At 43.6% G+C, this 15,821-nt stretch overlaps 1 protein-coding gene across 5 annotated transcripts in view; it reads left to right on the top strand.

Annotated features, from left to right (window-relative positions):
* Nucleotides 1–1,262: 1,262 nt before the first annotated feature.
* gas7a (growth arrest-specific 7a) overlaps nt 1,263–15,821 on the top strand; it is a 46,113-nt gene continuing 31,554 nt past the window's right edge. Inside the window, exons 1-2 of one of the 5 annotated variants that reach the window (XM_079644172.1) lie at nt 1,263–1,418; nt 14,006–14,129. In XM_079644172.1, coding sequence (XP_079500298.1) covers nt 1,416–1,418; nt 14,006–14,129 — 127 coding nt within the window. In that variant the 5' untranslated portion in view covers nt 1,263–1,415. Of the gene's footprint in view, nt 1,419–13,640; nt 13,841–14,005; nt 14,130–15,821 lie in introns of those variants that run through there. The other 4 variants (XM_079644173.1, XM_079644171.1, XM_079644170.1 and 1 more) reach the window with 4 other exon arrangements.

The following is a 15,821-nucleotide window of genomic DNA, read 5'->3' as shown; positions in this document are numbered from 1 at the left end:
AACTTTCTTTTGTGCAACACAGACACTGACCAACCAAGATATCTTTGTTGTTTATCGGAAGGACTGAGAAAAAAAGAGGTGGAAGGCTAAGGATTTCCAATGAGGCACAGGTAGCAGCAGTTACAAACTGGGTTTTGGCAAACAATGCCATCACACTTAGAGAGATCCGAAGTAACTATGTGCTGAGATGCATGCTGCACAATGTTATTTTTGAATAAAATATGATTCTTCAACGACTCATTTGTATTTCTTCATTTATTGTATTTCTGTATACTCCAGCAATCTTTCTCTGCAGAAACCTCTATGTACAGAGCATAGCCCATAAAAAATGAAAGTGCTTTAGATTATGCTACGCAGTGTGTAGTTGGGTGGTCAAACCATCCAGTATTATGAATGAAGTGTGTTATATTTGGTGCAAAAGTTTGCATTTCGTAAGTGTTTATGTAGTTTTGAGTGCAGTTCTTCACTTAGCAGGAGAAATTAGGTGTTTTGCACTTTGGGTGTGGGGTTTTGTGAATTGTGTTTAGTCTTCTGATAAACTGAGCAATTAAAAAGAAAATGTGTGTTAGCAATCGAGAAAAACTGTAATTGAACCTGGTTCTTCAGGAGTCAATAGAGGGGAGATCTTGCTGACGTTGGTGGATCTGAGCCAAGCAGTACATTTACATAGACTCAATCCCTTCTGTTAGGTCAATTAGTAGGTCTGAGTAATTTGCCGAAATAAATTATCAGGCTCCCAACTCCCAAGAGTGTTCATCCCAAAGTTTGAATGACATGTCTTTTTTTAAAGTCTTATTTTTTTACCTTTGCATCCTTTTGTTTTTAAATCTGACTTAAATTGCCATAGATTCTAGATAACAGTTGTTGTGCACATCGGCACAATAGAATGTAAACCTGTTGCTAAAATCTAGCTTATGGTCCAAAAAGGGCGGGCAGTGCAATCACAAATGCTTTCATTCTCCTGAGACAGACCTCATCTGTTTAGCTGAATATTACCAGACTGTCACTCACTGCATACAGAGTCGATGAGATTTAGCAGAAGGGAAGAAGTCGTGAAGACAGAAAAGTCCTTGTTGTGTCGCAGTACACCACGACTCTGTCTGACAGTGTCCTCTTTTGTGTTTCTCACACAGAGGAAAAGGCACTGGACATTTCTGCCCAACAAAGACTCATAGAAAATGTCATGATCCAAACCAAAGCACGTCTCTCTGCCAGGCCTTTTTATTTTTTAACAAGTGGAAAAAAAGAGCTTGAAAGATATTCAGTGTGTCTCCATTCCCTCTGAGCTGCCACAGCACTGCAAGCTTTGGATCATATTGGACAGTAATGACATCTAATAATCCTTTCTGTCTTTTCATTCATATTTCCAGTGGAGGGTTGACTGATTCAGTTGTGCAGCACGACAGCATAGAAGCATGGTAAGAACGTATTTGAATTGCCTTCATTCCTATTTAGAGCAACAAGGAGCTTGTATCTGTATCAAGCAGAACAATTATTGCCAAAACTCCAAAATAAGTTATATTTTAAATGTAAAACGTTGTATTGTCCACTTCATAGAATCATTTCTTTACAGTAAAGAACCCTGGTTGTGAGAAAAAACTGATATCTGATGCAAAAAAAGAGAATAACTGTCAGAGATCTGGTGTGCGATGGGATATGAATCTAAAACAATTATCGTTGGCACTTTTCCAACTCTGCTCCAGTAAAATCACATATACTGTATACAGTGAAAATGCTTCATACTCGTAAAGTCCTGCATTCAAAACCTTTCCTAAGTAAAATAATTAAATACAATGTTGTTAATACTAATAGGTAAAAGTATTGGTTTCTTTACTGTATGTACTGTTGGCAGGTTTAATTTGCAGCAATGCATCATATTCTGTAAAATCAGTATATGTTTGTAGCTTTCTCTCTATCCTTTGAACAGCACATATCTGTAGAAAATCAACTTTTCATCCAATATTTTAGGGAAACCTCATCTTCAATTTATCACAAACATTCAAAATCAACACATCTGGAGATTAAGGCTGCTCCCTCTCAGTCAACTAGTCAACTTATTAGTTATTGTGGTCTTGCTGAACTAAGATTTCGTAATTAATTCATGTCCAACCGCTTATTGTTGGTTTGCGGGGGAAGCAATTCGAGCAGAGAGTCCAAAACTTCCATTTCCTTGGTCAAATCAACCAGCTCTGACCGGGCTTTACAAAGGCCCTCCCATGCCAGCATGGAGATAAAATCCCTCAATCTCAAGATTTGCCTGGAACACCTCCAGGGTGGCGGCCACGTGACATCCTTACCAGGTGCCCGAACCACCTCAACTGGCTCCTTTTCTACTGGAAGGGGCAACGACTTCTCACCTTTTCCCTTAGGGAAAAGCCAGCCACCCTGGAGATAATCCATTTCCCGCCGCTTGTATTTGAGATCTCGTTCTCTCGTTCATGACCCATCCTTCATGACCTGAGGGTAGGAACGAAGACTTCTTCAGTTGAACAGTTGTTTTTCTAAAGCTTTATATACACAACTAGATTTGAGTTAAACTTTTGCATGATTCCTGCAAAAAGTTGTACAGATCTTTCACTTAAATCAACTATTGATGAGTCAACAAAATCGAATGAGTGTTAGTCCACTAAGAATGTATTTAGTTATGGACATCCCTGGACAATCATGTTGGAGTCGTATCAAATGTCTTTAAATTAATACAAATAACTTTAATTTGTACTTTGGAGGGTAAACACGGCTGTAAACTTCTATTTTAAGTTTCCCATGGATTGTTTAATTTGTCAGCCTGTATTCCTCTAATATATAGCATCTCTGAGCGTCAGTGCAGTCTCTCGCATTTACATCCTTATCAAAGCTGTCCCTGGGAGGAACAAAAGGCAATCTGCCAGCAGGCTGAGTAATAAGCTGCTATATTCTCTTTCAGCCTCCGAGAGAATAAAAGCCCCATTGCTGTTTCCATGCCCTCTGCTTTATTTCGCAGCATCCTGTTTGCAGTGACTGTACATTTCTCTCCAAGCCTTGCCTCTTGTTTTCTTATAATTGCTTCTGTTTGAGACTCTCAGCAGCTGCCCCAGGACACAGAAACAAACCATGTGGAAAATGGTGCTTTCGTTGTATCTAAAAATACAATATAGAAGATCATTTAAGATAGCGTATACAGTACAAATTCAAGAGAAGGTTTATGATAATGAAATACTCCCATGTACTATTTTAAACACATTTCCTTATGTTTTCTGGCTCCACCATATATTGCTTCCTTTGATTGCTTTTCTACAGTAGACCATTCATACAACATTTCTTCTTTTAAAGTAAATTGGACCTCTGTGAACTGTTAGAGTTTATAAAACCCTTTGAATAAGGAGTATGAATGTAAACTCCATTATAAGAGGGCTGAGGTTCATTAATCTCATTTTCCTGGTAGGAAATGAGCTCAATGCCTCCTTTGTTCGCCTGTCAGTCCTGTGAATAAGCTCAGTAAAGCAGCGTGAGGCGTCCTTCCTGACACAACCTGTCTTCTTAGTTTCCCGTATTCAGGGAGAAGTGAGCTAACACGAGTGGAGGGAAGATCCTGGTTTCAGGGTTGCATTGAGAGCAGCACCCCAGAGGATTGTGGGATTTGGCAGCGATATTTTTGTTTCTTTTTTTTCCTCTATTAAAGCTCAGATAGCATTTGGATGCACCCCAAGCCAGAGGACGTGTGAAATCTCATGATAAGAGTTTGTCCTTAAGCCATTCAATCATTCAGTTATAATGTAGGATAGATGACAGTTTTGGACATTATTTATTAAAGAGCAGTGAATACAAACAAAAATTATGACAAAATAACTAGATAATAGCAAATTTGACAAATTAATATATTGATTAGACGTAAAATCAATAGCTCATACATCAAGCACAGAATGGAAATAAATAATGTATTCAAGTCGTTGATTACACTAAGTTATTAAGTTATTATGATAATATATATTATTGTATATTGATAATGTATTGTCCGTCATGGGAGTTTGGGGCAGAATTGTAAACGCATCATCATATGCCCCCTGAAGCTTTTCATTTTGATTGACTAAAATTGCACCAGAAGTGGGCTGGATACAGTAAAGTAGAGTCCAGTAAAAACACTGTTCTCATTCATAATACTCCGTTCGATGTCTCACTATGGGATGCGCCTCATCCGCGGAGCAAACAGAAGCATCAATCTCACTACGCCAATCCTGATTGGCTGGTGATCTTGACGTCAGCGTCAGGGAATCCACCCCCTATAAGTAGCTTGCACTACGCCGCATGCGTCATTCAAACACCTCTTCTCGCTTCAGAGCACATCTCTATATTGGTAGCCGGGCTAGCTCACACAGTCCACAGACGGAACCAAGCTAACCAAGCTAACTTCGGTCGACGGGCGCTCGCCGGCTACTTTTATATATACTTCTGCAAGAAGACTGTCGGTGCTAACATACCAGTTCGTACCACACTCGACCTCTCCTTTTTTTTTTTTTTCTCCGGAAATCGAAAAGGTAAGGTTTTGATTCAAGCTAGCAGCACACCTGTTGCTAGCTTAACTTCCTCGCTACCGACACCACGATAGTGAGGACGTCTTTTTTCTTTCTTCTCACACCAGAGAAGAATAGGACTAAGAAAGAATATTAACACACCAGTTAATATTCTTCGGGAATAAATCTTACACCGTCGTCTTTTCTCCGGATTAACGACAGGTTGGAGAGGATTTTTTTCTCGACAACGCACCTGCTACGAGCGCGTCCTTCCCACGTCGCCATAATGGCGAACAAGATGGACACGTCTCTCCCTCACACCAGAGGAGCCAGGGAATTGGAGGCTCGGCTCTGCGGCTGCGGGTTGAAGATTTCGGACACAGACGCAAACCACGTCTGCTCGTCCTGCCTCGGGCTGCAACATGCCCAGGAGGCTATCGACAACCCCGGTTCATGCGGGCATTGTGCCCGTTTCACCGTGAAGAGCCTCCGCCGACGGCTAGCTCGCCAAGCTAGCTTGTCGGGTCAGGACTCCCTCATGTCCTCTGATTTACCGGACGGAAATCAGGCCACGAGGGCGTCCGCCACAGAGATGGAGCCCTGCACTGTGTCGGTCTGGGGCTCATCAGTAGTGGCAGCTGCAGAACCGGAGTCCAGCAACGGGTCTGTAAAGGCACCGCCGCCACAGACAGACTGCGCATGCGCAGTGACGACTGGGGCTGTGAGGCCACCACCGTCACGTGCAGGCGCAGTGCCGGCTGGGGTTGTGAAGGCACCTCCGTCACGCGCATGCGCAGTGTCGGTGGGGACTGTCAAATCGGGGTACCACCGTGTTCAGACACTAGAGGGCCCCATAACACAACAAATAGAGACTCAGAGGGCAAAAGACGTGACATCTGCGCTGGCTCTCTGGAACGAACAGTGGAAGATGCTCACAACGTCTGCTTGGGTGTTCAAGACAGTTACACGGGGCTACAGACTCCAATTCGCTGTCACCCCCCCTCGCTTCTCGGGCGTTCTGTATTCACAGGCCCGAGGGGAGTCAGCTCACATTCTAGAAAAAGAGATCCTCTCGCTTCTAGAAAAGAAGGCTATATCTATTATACCCGCCGAGCGGAGTCAGAGCAGCTTTTATTCCAAGTATTTCCTCGTTCCCAAACGGGGAGGGAATGGAATTCGGCCATTACTAGATTTGAGGGCTCTGAACACGTATCTAAAAAGATACAAATTCAGAATGCTCACTCACACATCTCTGCTGCGTCTCGTGCGACAAAACGACTGGTCAGATCAGTCGACCTGGAGGATGCGTATTTCCATATCCCAGTATATTACCCACACAGGAAATATCTGAGGTTCGCATTTCAGGGGGTCTGTTACGAATACAGAGTGCTTCCCTTCGGGCTGTCTCTCAGTCCAAGGGTGTTTGTACGGTGTACGGAAGCCGCGATAGCCCCGTTGAGACAACAGGGTATTCGCCTGGAAACCTACCTAGACGACTGGCTGCTCCTCGCACAGTCGGAGCAGGAGGCTATTACGCAGACAAATGTCCTCGTAAAGCACCTGCTCAACTTGGGTTTCATAATAAACACAGGGAAGAGCATGCTGTGCCCGGCACAGACTGTACTCTTCCTGGGTTTACGCTTAAACTCGGTGCCCTTTACAGCCCGCTTGTCGGCGGAAAGAGTGAAAGCTTTCAGAGCTTGTCTCGCTCATTTCCAGCTGCGCAAACATGTTCTCTTCAGATCATGCCTGCGGTTGCTGGGGCTCATGGCGTCAGCCATTGTGGTCATACGACTGGGACGCTTACACATGAGGGAGTTTCAGCGCTGGGTAGCCGCTCTAAGACTAAACCTCGCGCGTCATGGCGCGCGGAGAGTGATGGTTACGGCAAGATGCGTAATGGCACTGCGCCGCTGGCTACACCCGACTTTTCTAGTACGGGGCGTATCGATGGGGACTGTCCTTTCACGGAAGGTGGTCACCACGGACGCATGTCTGACAGGCTGGGGTGGCATTTACGAGGGTCGACCTGTGAGGGGTCTCTGGAGCAGAGACCTCCAGCGGGCGCACATCAATTATCTGGAGCTTTTAGCGGTGTTCCTCACCCTAAAACGCTTTCTGCCTTTTCTCAGAGGACACCATGTCCTCGTGAGGACGGACAATATGACCACAATATCGTATATAAACCGACAAGGGGGTTTGCGCTCCCTCCAGTTACACATGCTGGCACGCAAACTGATCTTATGGAGCTGCGGCCGTCTCCTCTCTCTGAGAGCGACGCACGTACCGGGTGTGATGAACCTCGGAGCAGACCTGCTGTCCAGAGGCGTACCACTGTATGCAGACTGGACTCTACGTCCAATGGTTGTGAGCCAACTGTGGGTGCGTTACGGCCGAGCCGCGGTAGATCTGTTCGCATCAAAAGAAAATGCTCACTGTCAGCTTTTCTTTTCAATGCGCGATCAAAACGCACCAACAGCCGTGGACGCGCTCGCGCACATTTGGCCTCCGGTCCTCCTGTACGCGTTTCCACCCCTGGCGCTGATACCCCAAACTCTGGCCAGAGTGAGGGAACAGCGCCACACAATGATCCTGATAGCTCCGCACTGGCCTTCAATGTACTGGCTGGCGGAGATCTATCAGCTGCTGTGCGGTCAGCCGTGGCAGCTCCCACTACGCAGGGACATAATGTCTCAGGCGGGGGGGACGATCTTTCACCCACACCCAGAGCGCTTGGCACTATGGGCCTGGCCCGTGAGTGGTACAATCTGAATACAGTGGGGCTCCCTCAGAAGGTGATAAACACTATTCAGAGTGCACGAGCTTCCTCCACCAGGTAGGGGTTTCACAACTACCAATATTTACTAGTCGACACGTTTTTCAAAATAGCAGTCGACTAGTCGTTACGTCATAATAAAGACACACAAAGAGAGGTGTACAACTGTATTTTCTATTGGAACTCATACAGTAACATTAAACACTGCATTTTAATTTGTGTTACATGGCTGAGTAAATAACAAACAGTAACTGGACTCACCAAAATCGACAGCAAAAAACTCTTGTTTACATAAATGCCACGTAAATCCAGTGTGCAACACTTTATTCGCTGTCCTCCACGATAACGTCCACCTTTCCATATTTTTGGTTTGATAACCGACGCATCGACATGTGAGGGAAGGAGGCTTGACCGCTTTCGGGTGACAGTGTTGCCTGCCAGGGAAAAAACCCTCTCACTCGGGGTGCTTGTGGCTGGAATAGCCAGGTAGCTCCTCGAAAGCGGGGGAAGCGGTGCACGTTTTCTGCCCACCACTCCAGTGGATTATCCATTGTGGGGATATGCGGTGTCCGCTGGCAGTAATCCCGTAGCTCATCATCCGCATCACTGTTGACCCGTGTTTTCTTGCTGTTCTTTTGCCTCTGTTCAGTTCTGACGCCGGTCCGTTGCTCACTGGTGCTAGCATTACTGCTAGTGCTAGCTGTCTGCAGCGGGTGTCTCATCTTCAGATGGTTGCGCATAGCAGATGCATTTGTATTGTACTTCAGTACAACTGTACACAACTGACACTTCACTGTGGAGTTGGTTACATCTTCATTGAAGTACTGCCTTACATAAGAATATCGGACGTGTTTTGTAGCATTTTGCAGCACCTCATTTACCTCAATTTTTTTTGCGACTAGTTGACTAGGGCCTACAGCGCCGACTAGTGGTAAAGGTAGTCAACTAGTCTACTAGTCGATTAGTTGGTGAAACCCCTACCACCAGGTCTCTCTATGACTGTAAGTGGAGGGTGTTTCAGGAATGGTGCCTTCAAAAAGGGCACACCTCTTTTCAATGCCCTGTGGGAGTGATTTGATCATTTCTACAGGACCTAATTGAAAAACACAGAGCTTTCTCCACGATCAAAGTCTACCTGGCTGCTATTGCTGCATGCCATGTGGGCTTTGAGGGTAAGACGGCCAGCCAACATCCTTTGGTCTGCCGTTTTATGAAGGGAGCTCGCAGGCTCCTTCCTGTCTCCAGGTCACTGGTGCCCTTATGGGACTTGACAGTGGTTTTAGACGGGCTCACTCAACCTCCATTTGAACCCCTGGAAGAAGCTGACATGAAGCACCTGTCCAGGCCCGGCTCCAGGATGAAATTACTGAGGGGGCTGTTAAAAAATCAGAGGGGGCGATTTTTTTTTCACAACAACGGAAAATACTGGCAATGTAATGAATTGACACACCAAGCTTTTTTCCTTCTCACTGCTCTACAATCTCTTTGCTTCTTTATTTGTTTTCCGGATTGACCCCTCTCATTCTGTTATTTTCCTCTGGTCTTTAATAATAGATAGTACATTATCAGATGGCTGCACTTTGGTTAACAGACTAACATTGATTTCCTCCATTTATAAATGGACAGGCTCTGTAATTATACAATAACCTTTTCTCCTCTATCCCTTAGCTCGTCTTCCTATACAGATTTACTTACTTACTATCTACTCTAGTCAGGTCAGGATTAAAGAAACATTAATCTGATTGATTTTTTATTTTCAGGATTGAATGTTCAAATCAAGGCCTAAAACCTGGCATTTCATAAGAAAGTGACTAATATATAAACCAAATGTAATATTGGATCAAATACTACACCAATTGGACAGACACAGATTAAAAATAAAAATAAAGTCCCCTGGTTTGTATCTAAACTGCCATGAGAAAAATCAAATCAATGTTCCAAAATCTGTCACTAGATGTCGCTCATTGTACCAATATGGTTGATATAATACATAACATATTATTATTCTAGTAAAAGGGCTCGCTTTGGCAAAAACCTGATCCATACAGCCCTAAATAATAACACGTAACCATCACGTGTGGTGATATCTGTAGTTGTCTGTCTTATTTTTTGTTGATGTCAAACAACATGGATTTCAAGTCAATATACGAAAGTAAATCAAGAAATGAAGTAAACAAGCTGATCTTCAAGTTCCTCAAAAACACTGGTCTGAGGACAAGGATTTAATATGAACATTTAATAAATCAACAGTAGGTGGCGATATATGCTCCAAGTGGAAGCGATTTGCCATTAAAGACAAAAGAAGAAGTAGTAGAAGAAGAAATACGCTCACGCTACAAACAGGCACAACACTATTACTCTGTTTTTACTGACATGTAACATTTGATTTCACCTTGCTCTATTTTTTTTAACACACGTTCAATAACGGGAACATTTTCGGGAGTTTCAACCGGATACCAGCCACCGAAAAAGGGGACTCTGCCCGGAAAACGGGACGTTTTGGTCACCCATCCGACTGTGTTTACAGCTAAGCACACACGCTAACATTAAGACTACAAGCTCACTTGGGGTTGAGAATTTTGTACACGTTGCTTGACTACCTGCCCACATATCTGATCTAAACATATTGGGGAAAATAATTATTTAAAGTTATTTAATAATTGTGACATTTATTGTACTTTTTGATGGATGAATGATGCTCAAAGTGAGGGGGCAAAGAATACAACTGAGGGGGCAATGACCCCTTTTGCCCCCTCATGGCGCCGGACCCGCACCTGTCACTCAAGACAGTGCTGTTACTGGCCCTGGCATCCGCAAAGCGGGTCAGTGACATTCATGCGCTATCTGTACATCCTTCATGCACTCAGTTCGCCCCAGGGCTAACGAGAGTGTTGCTAAAGCCCAACCCTGCCTTTATACCTAAGGTGGTTGGTTCATTTACCCCCATTGACATTGAGGCATTTCTTCCGCCGCTGTGTCCCTCCGGGGAACAGCAGCCGAATTTGCTATGTCCAGTCCGTGCTTTACGCACTTATATGGATAGATCAAAAGAGTTTCGTCGTAATGACCAACTCTTTGTGTCCTGGGCTAACCCTCAGAAGGGCAAGCCTGTTACTAAGCAACGGCTCTCTCACTGGATTGTGGAGGCAATCGCTTTGGCTTACACGAGTCAGGGTCTGCAGGCACCTTCGGGTTTGCGTGCTCATTCGACTCGTGGTCTGGCTACATCCTGGGCTTTGTTCAAGGGTGTCTCCATCCAAGACATTTGTGCAGCGGCGAGCTGGTCCTCGCCGCTCACTTTTGTCTGCTTTTACAGGCTAGACGTCTCTGCTCCCAGTGTGGCCCGAGCAGTGATGGGCACCCTGTTGAGTCAGAGCTCTACCTGTTAAGTTCTGGTTGGTTTGGTGATTTTCGAGATAAGCTCGTCTGGCAATACGGGAGCTACAATATCCCATAGTGAGACATCGAACGGAGTGTTATGAATGAGAACTATAGGTTACTTACGTAACCCCAGTTCTCAGAGTAACATGAAGTGAGATGTCTCAGCAGACGGCCCTCCTTGCTATGGTGAAGCGAGAAGATGTGCTTATTTTGAATGACGCATGCAGCGTAGCGCAAGCTACTTATAGGGGGTGGATTCCCTGACGCTGACGTCAAGATCACCTGCCAATCAGGATTGGCGTAATGAGATTGATGCTTCTGTTTGCTCCGCGGATGAGGCGCATCCCATAGTGAGACATCTCACTTCATGTTACTCTGAGAACTGGGGTTACGTAAGTAACCTATAGTTTTAACATCATCTGGTCACATGTAAAAGTGACATGACATCATTTTGGCTTGTGCTTACAGTTTGCGTAACTGGCACTGCACATCATCATCATCATCATCATCATCATCATCATCATCATCATCATCATCATCATCATCATCATCATCATCATCACATAGTTCAGCCCTGATGATTTGACCCTAATATCTTACTTGGTTTGGCAAATGTAGCGCTTTGTCTGCCATAAATAATTTAAAGACAAATTTGAAGGGTGCAGATGTGCCCCCTCCCCATTTAGCTTGATGAGAGCTTGTCAACTGTCAACATAAATGTTCTTTCTGACAAGAAAAAGTCCTGCTAGAAACAATGTAATGCAACACAAGCTGTAAATTAGTTTAAATTCTACGTCTCCTACCATTTCTGTGTAGCAAACTTCCCCTGTGTATCTAAAATACTGCAGCAGATGCTGTCTGCAGCTCACCCTGCAAACTCAAATCAGGAGCAGAGATTGAAAAGTCCTTTAATGTTTCACATCAATCGGCTTTATCCTCCCACTCTGCCCTGTTGCCGATGCGAGCAATAGAACATGATATGACTCCTTTATCATTCAGCTAATAATCTCCCCATTTATATACGTATCTGTCCAAACCCATCCGCCCACCTTCCCTCAGAAGTCTGATTGGAGTGCTGCTTGCTGAACTTCAGCAGACAGATCTGAGCTACGCACCACTGCGTCTGAAAATGAACAAGCCAACCAGCGATGGGTGCAGATTAAAAGCAGATTTCTCATTGTAAAGCACACTGCAGTCAACTCTGGCCCAAAATACAGTGTGTGTGTGTGTGTGTGTGTGTGTGTGTGTGTGTGTGTGTGTGTGTGTGTGTGTGTGTGTGTGTGTGTGTGTGTGTGTGTGTGTGTGTGTGTGTGTGTGTGCGTGCGTGCGTGCGTGCGTGCGTGCGTGCGTGCGTGCGTGCGTGCGTGCGTGCGTGCGTGCGTGCGTGCGTGCGTGCGTGCGTGCGTGCGTGCGTGCGTGCGTGCGTGCGTGCGTGCGTGCGTGCGGCCTCAGTGGTGGAGGCTCCTGGGGACTGCTGATAAGATGCAGCATTTATCATTATTTATCCATTTAGTGGCTCGTATTTCACCATATGAAAAACACCATTATTCACAGTAATTCTGAAAAGAAAAATGGGAATTTGATGTTAATAACATTACATAATGCAGAGGCTGCCATGAGATTTACATTTACTGTATATGCAAGCTTGTGGAAATGCATAAAATGTAATGAAGCTGGACTTTTCGACTCAATGTTCCCTTACTCAGGATTAATCGAGCTATCCATTTCCATAGCCATTAGGGTCCTCAATAGTTATGTCCACATTATTCAGCAAACGCTCTGCTTCATTTTTGTCCCAAGATTTATCAACTCGATTAGGAGAGATTGTTCTTCCTGTACCCTCCAGCAAATCAGTAGCACTTAGTAACCTACTGGAACACATTCTCCTCATTTTAAAAGGGTTTACAATCCAATTAAACCAGAACCCCAAACACACAACAACAGCATATATGCCAGGGCCACTTTGTTGAATTGCATTAAATTGTGAGATGTTCATGTAGCCTAGTCTCAAAGAGGCTCCATTATGCTTTCTGGGGTTTCCCTTTCCAGTAGTGTTTTCTATAGGTTTTATTGCATGTAAATGGTCTGCAAAGGCTACATTCCCAAAGTTCCCCCCAGAGGGAGTTTCTCTCCAGCTAGCTAACCAATCAGATGCTTAACATTAGCATAATATGTCATCTTTGATGATTAATGATGATATTTTACATGAAGTAAACACCAGGAAACATTGTTTGCCTATCTTTAAGTTATTTTATTATATTATGCACCTAACTGTGAAGCAGTTGTGGGCTATAAAATATTTGAGTTACATGCTCCCTTCAACAGTGCTCATTGAATATATTTTATAAAGTACAAGTAATGTCAGAAACATTAGAATCCAAAACATTTAAAACAGCAAATAAATTATATTTTACACTATAATATATGTGAATGAAACATACATTTAAAGAATTCACATTAATGGGGCGAAGCCTGCGAGCTAGTTCAGGCGGTCAACTCGAGCACCAATGATACATTAACACGTGACGCACCTCGCCCCTCTTACAACCAACCAAACACATTCTCCTAAACATGCCGCTCTATTTAAGCTGCCAGGTCTTCCTGCGTCTGCCTCGCTATGCTGCTGCTGCACTGCTGTGCTCACTTGCTATTGCTACGTTCATGTTCCTGCTGCTCTGTTTAATGTTGCTGCTGCTTGCCTGCCTCACCACCACCCCAGCTTCCACCTGTAGGCTCGGGGATAGTTATCTAATCATCACTCAATGTTCTTTGTAAATCTGTGGAGTGATGAGGCCCGAGCCTAGACGCCAAACTCAAACTATATGCAGCTTATAATAAACATATTAAAGGTGGGGTAGGTAATTTTGGAGAAACCAGCTCGAGTGCGCTAGAATCTGAAAATACACAGCCGGAAAAAATCTGCCACTTCCTTACAGAGCCCCTCCTCCAACACACACGAACGCGCACATGACCAACGAGGGCAAGAGATACGTTTGTGCACAGATGCAAGGCTGACAGGCAGGTCGTGCTTTTTACAGCACTACGGCTTCCACAGATGACATTTTGTAATGGATTTTTTGTCAAAGCACTAAAGATATCATTGCTATCTAGATGTTAAGAGCATTCCATGGAATATCACAAAGAGTATATCTCGAGCCGGTTTCTCAAACTTACCTACCCCACCTTAAAGAAACACGTGAGTTGTCTGACTGAAATAACAGAATACTGTGATGGCTATACAGTATGAGGACCCAGTGCAGGAGAATATCTATATAAAGCTGCCGTTAGTATATTATAAACATTGAAGTAGAATAAAGTCATAGAATCTAAAGTGGATTAAATTAATGTTTGCTTTCAACAGAAGCCAGCGGTTGTGAGCTCGGCTGCACCAAGAGAGGAGACTGACCTCAGACCTCTGCCCCCCGGGTGGAGGAGCTACACGTCACCAGAGGGACTCCGCTACTACGTCAACAGCTGCAGTAAAGGTGAGAGACCGGCCGCAAAACATGAAGCAACCTCTGCCGGGATTGTTGTGAGGAAGGTTTGTTTTGAAGCATGGGGATGATGATGTAATAATGGTTAGTGTTATCCAGTCAAACTACAGTAATCTTCTGACTCCATAATCATCATAAAACAGATGTCATCATTGGTTGAGCTCAATACATTTTAAAAATGTTTGATGTAAATTGATTTTCAATCAGAATGTAATGTATACAACTGTACAAAATACACAGTTTTTTCCTATTGCAGACTGAATTCAAGTGAAAAGAAAAATATGAGAAAAAAAGTTTTATAATCAGGTTTTTTCTTAATTTTGGTAAACCACTTTAGTCCGGACAGATCTCAACCGTTAAAGAAAATAGTGAAAACAGTCTATTCCACGTCTTCAAATTCCAAGTTGATTTATTGAAATATATAAATCTTTAATCATTAAAAGCAGGAAATCTCCATACTGTATCTGAATGGCTTAAAATCTGCATTTTTTGAAATGTTTGCATGAAAAATGCAGATGAGATACAGGAGTTGCAACCAATAGCACTCAACTTAACTATGCCATCATCATCAAATTAAACAGTTAAATTAAGATAATGTCGGCTATCGCATAATAAGATACTGCAAAGAAGGTTTTCCCTACAAAGCAAAACGAACGAAATGGACAGTCACAATTCCTTTTTTTAAATGTAATTTGCTTATCTTGTTATTGAGCTGTTCGCACTGCAATCTAAGAAGACTCATTATCATTCCCCCCCCATTATCGAGTCTCAGCAGTCCGTTCATGTGGACCTGCAGATTCGCTCCGCTTTAATGTGATTATCTTGAACGTGTTGCACAGCCAGAACCTCAGCAGCGAGATCTGAGGGTTTAGAGGGAATGTTGTCTTCTGCTCTAACCCACTGCTACCTAACAAGAGAGCAAAGAGTTATATTAATACAGTACAGAGGCTGGGAGGCCGGCGACCTTTCACAAACATCTGCTCTGGAGTGTGTGTGTTTGACACCTCATTTGGGAATAACACCCATAGGGTAGACTCCCACAGGACTGACGAAAGGCTGCATCAACAACAACTCTGGCAGTGATGCACTTTGGATCACATTACAAACACACTGAGCAGCAGGGAAAAACTAAAGCTATTTTTACATTCAGCAGCCATATGCTGCAGGAGCTACTATTTTGTTACAGTTTGTTGTTGTTTGGTGTAAAGGCGGAGCTTCAGAAAGCTACCGCAGAGACTGTGTGTGTCAAAGAGATGCCAACAGTGTGTATTAGAAAGCTGCTTGTTGTGTTTTAGTCTTTTATTGGAGTGGGTGTACAAATGAGGATCAGTGGAAATCTTACATTTAATCCCTTTGGTGTTGTAAATATGAGAGTGGGATTTAGAGAGGAAATTGCAAAAGACGAACTGAGGCCAAAACATTTGATTGTGTATGAGGACATTTGCTTTCATTTTGTAGCATTTAATTTGATAGAAACGTTAAACTATTTACCATTAGCCACAAGATAAGATGAGCCTGAACCGCAGATTAGAATCAGATAAATAGGGAAAGTGAACAATTATAATAAGACAAAAAATCACAATGGAACTAAAGATACAAAATTAAAATCAAAATTACAATGCAAAAGTGACATTGTGGGGATTTGATTAATTGCAGCAGAGTAAGCTCTTAAATTGAAACCAA

Source organism: Notothenia rossii, assembly GCF_949606895.1.
Source record: "Notothenia rossii genome assembly, chromosome: 8".
NCBI lineage: Eukaryota > Metazoa > Chordata > Actinopteri > Perciformes > Nototheniidae > Notothenia > Notothenia rossii.
Note: the sequence above shows the minus strand (reverse complement) of the source record. Positions and strands in the feature narration are given on the sequence as shown.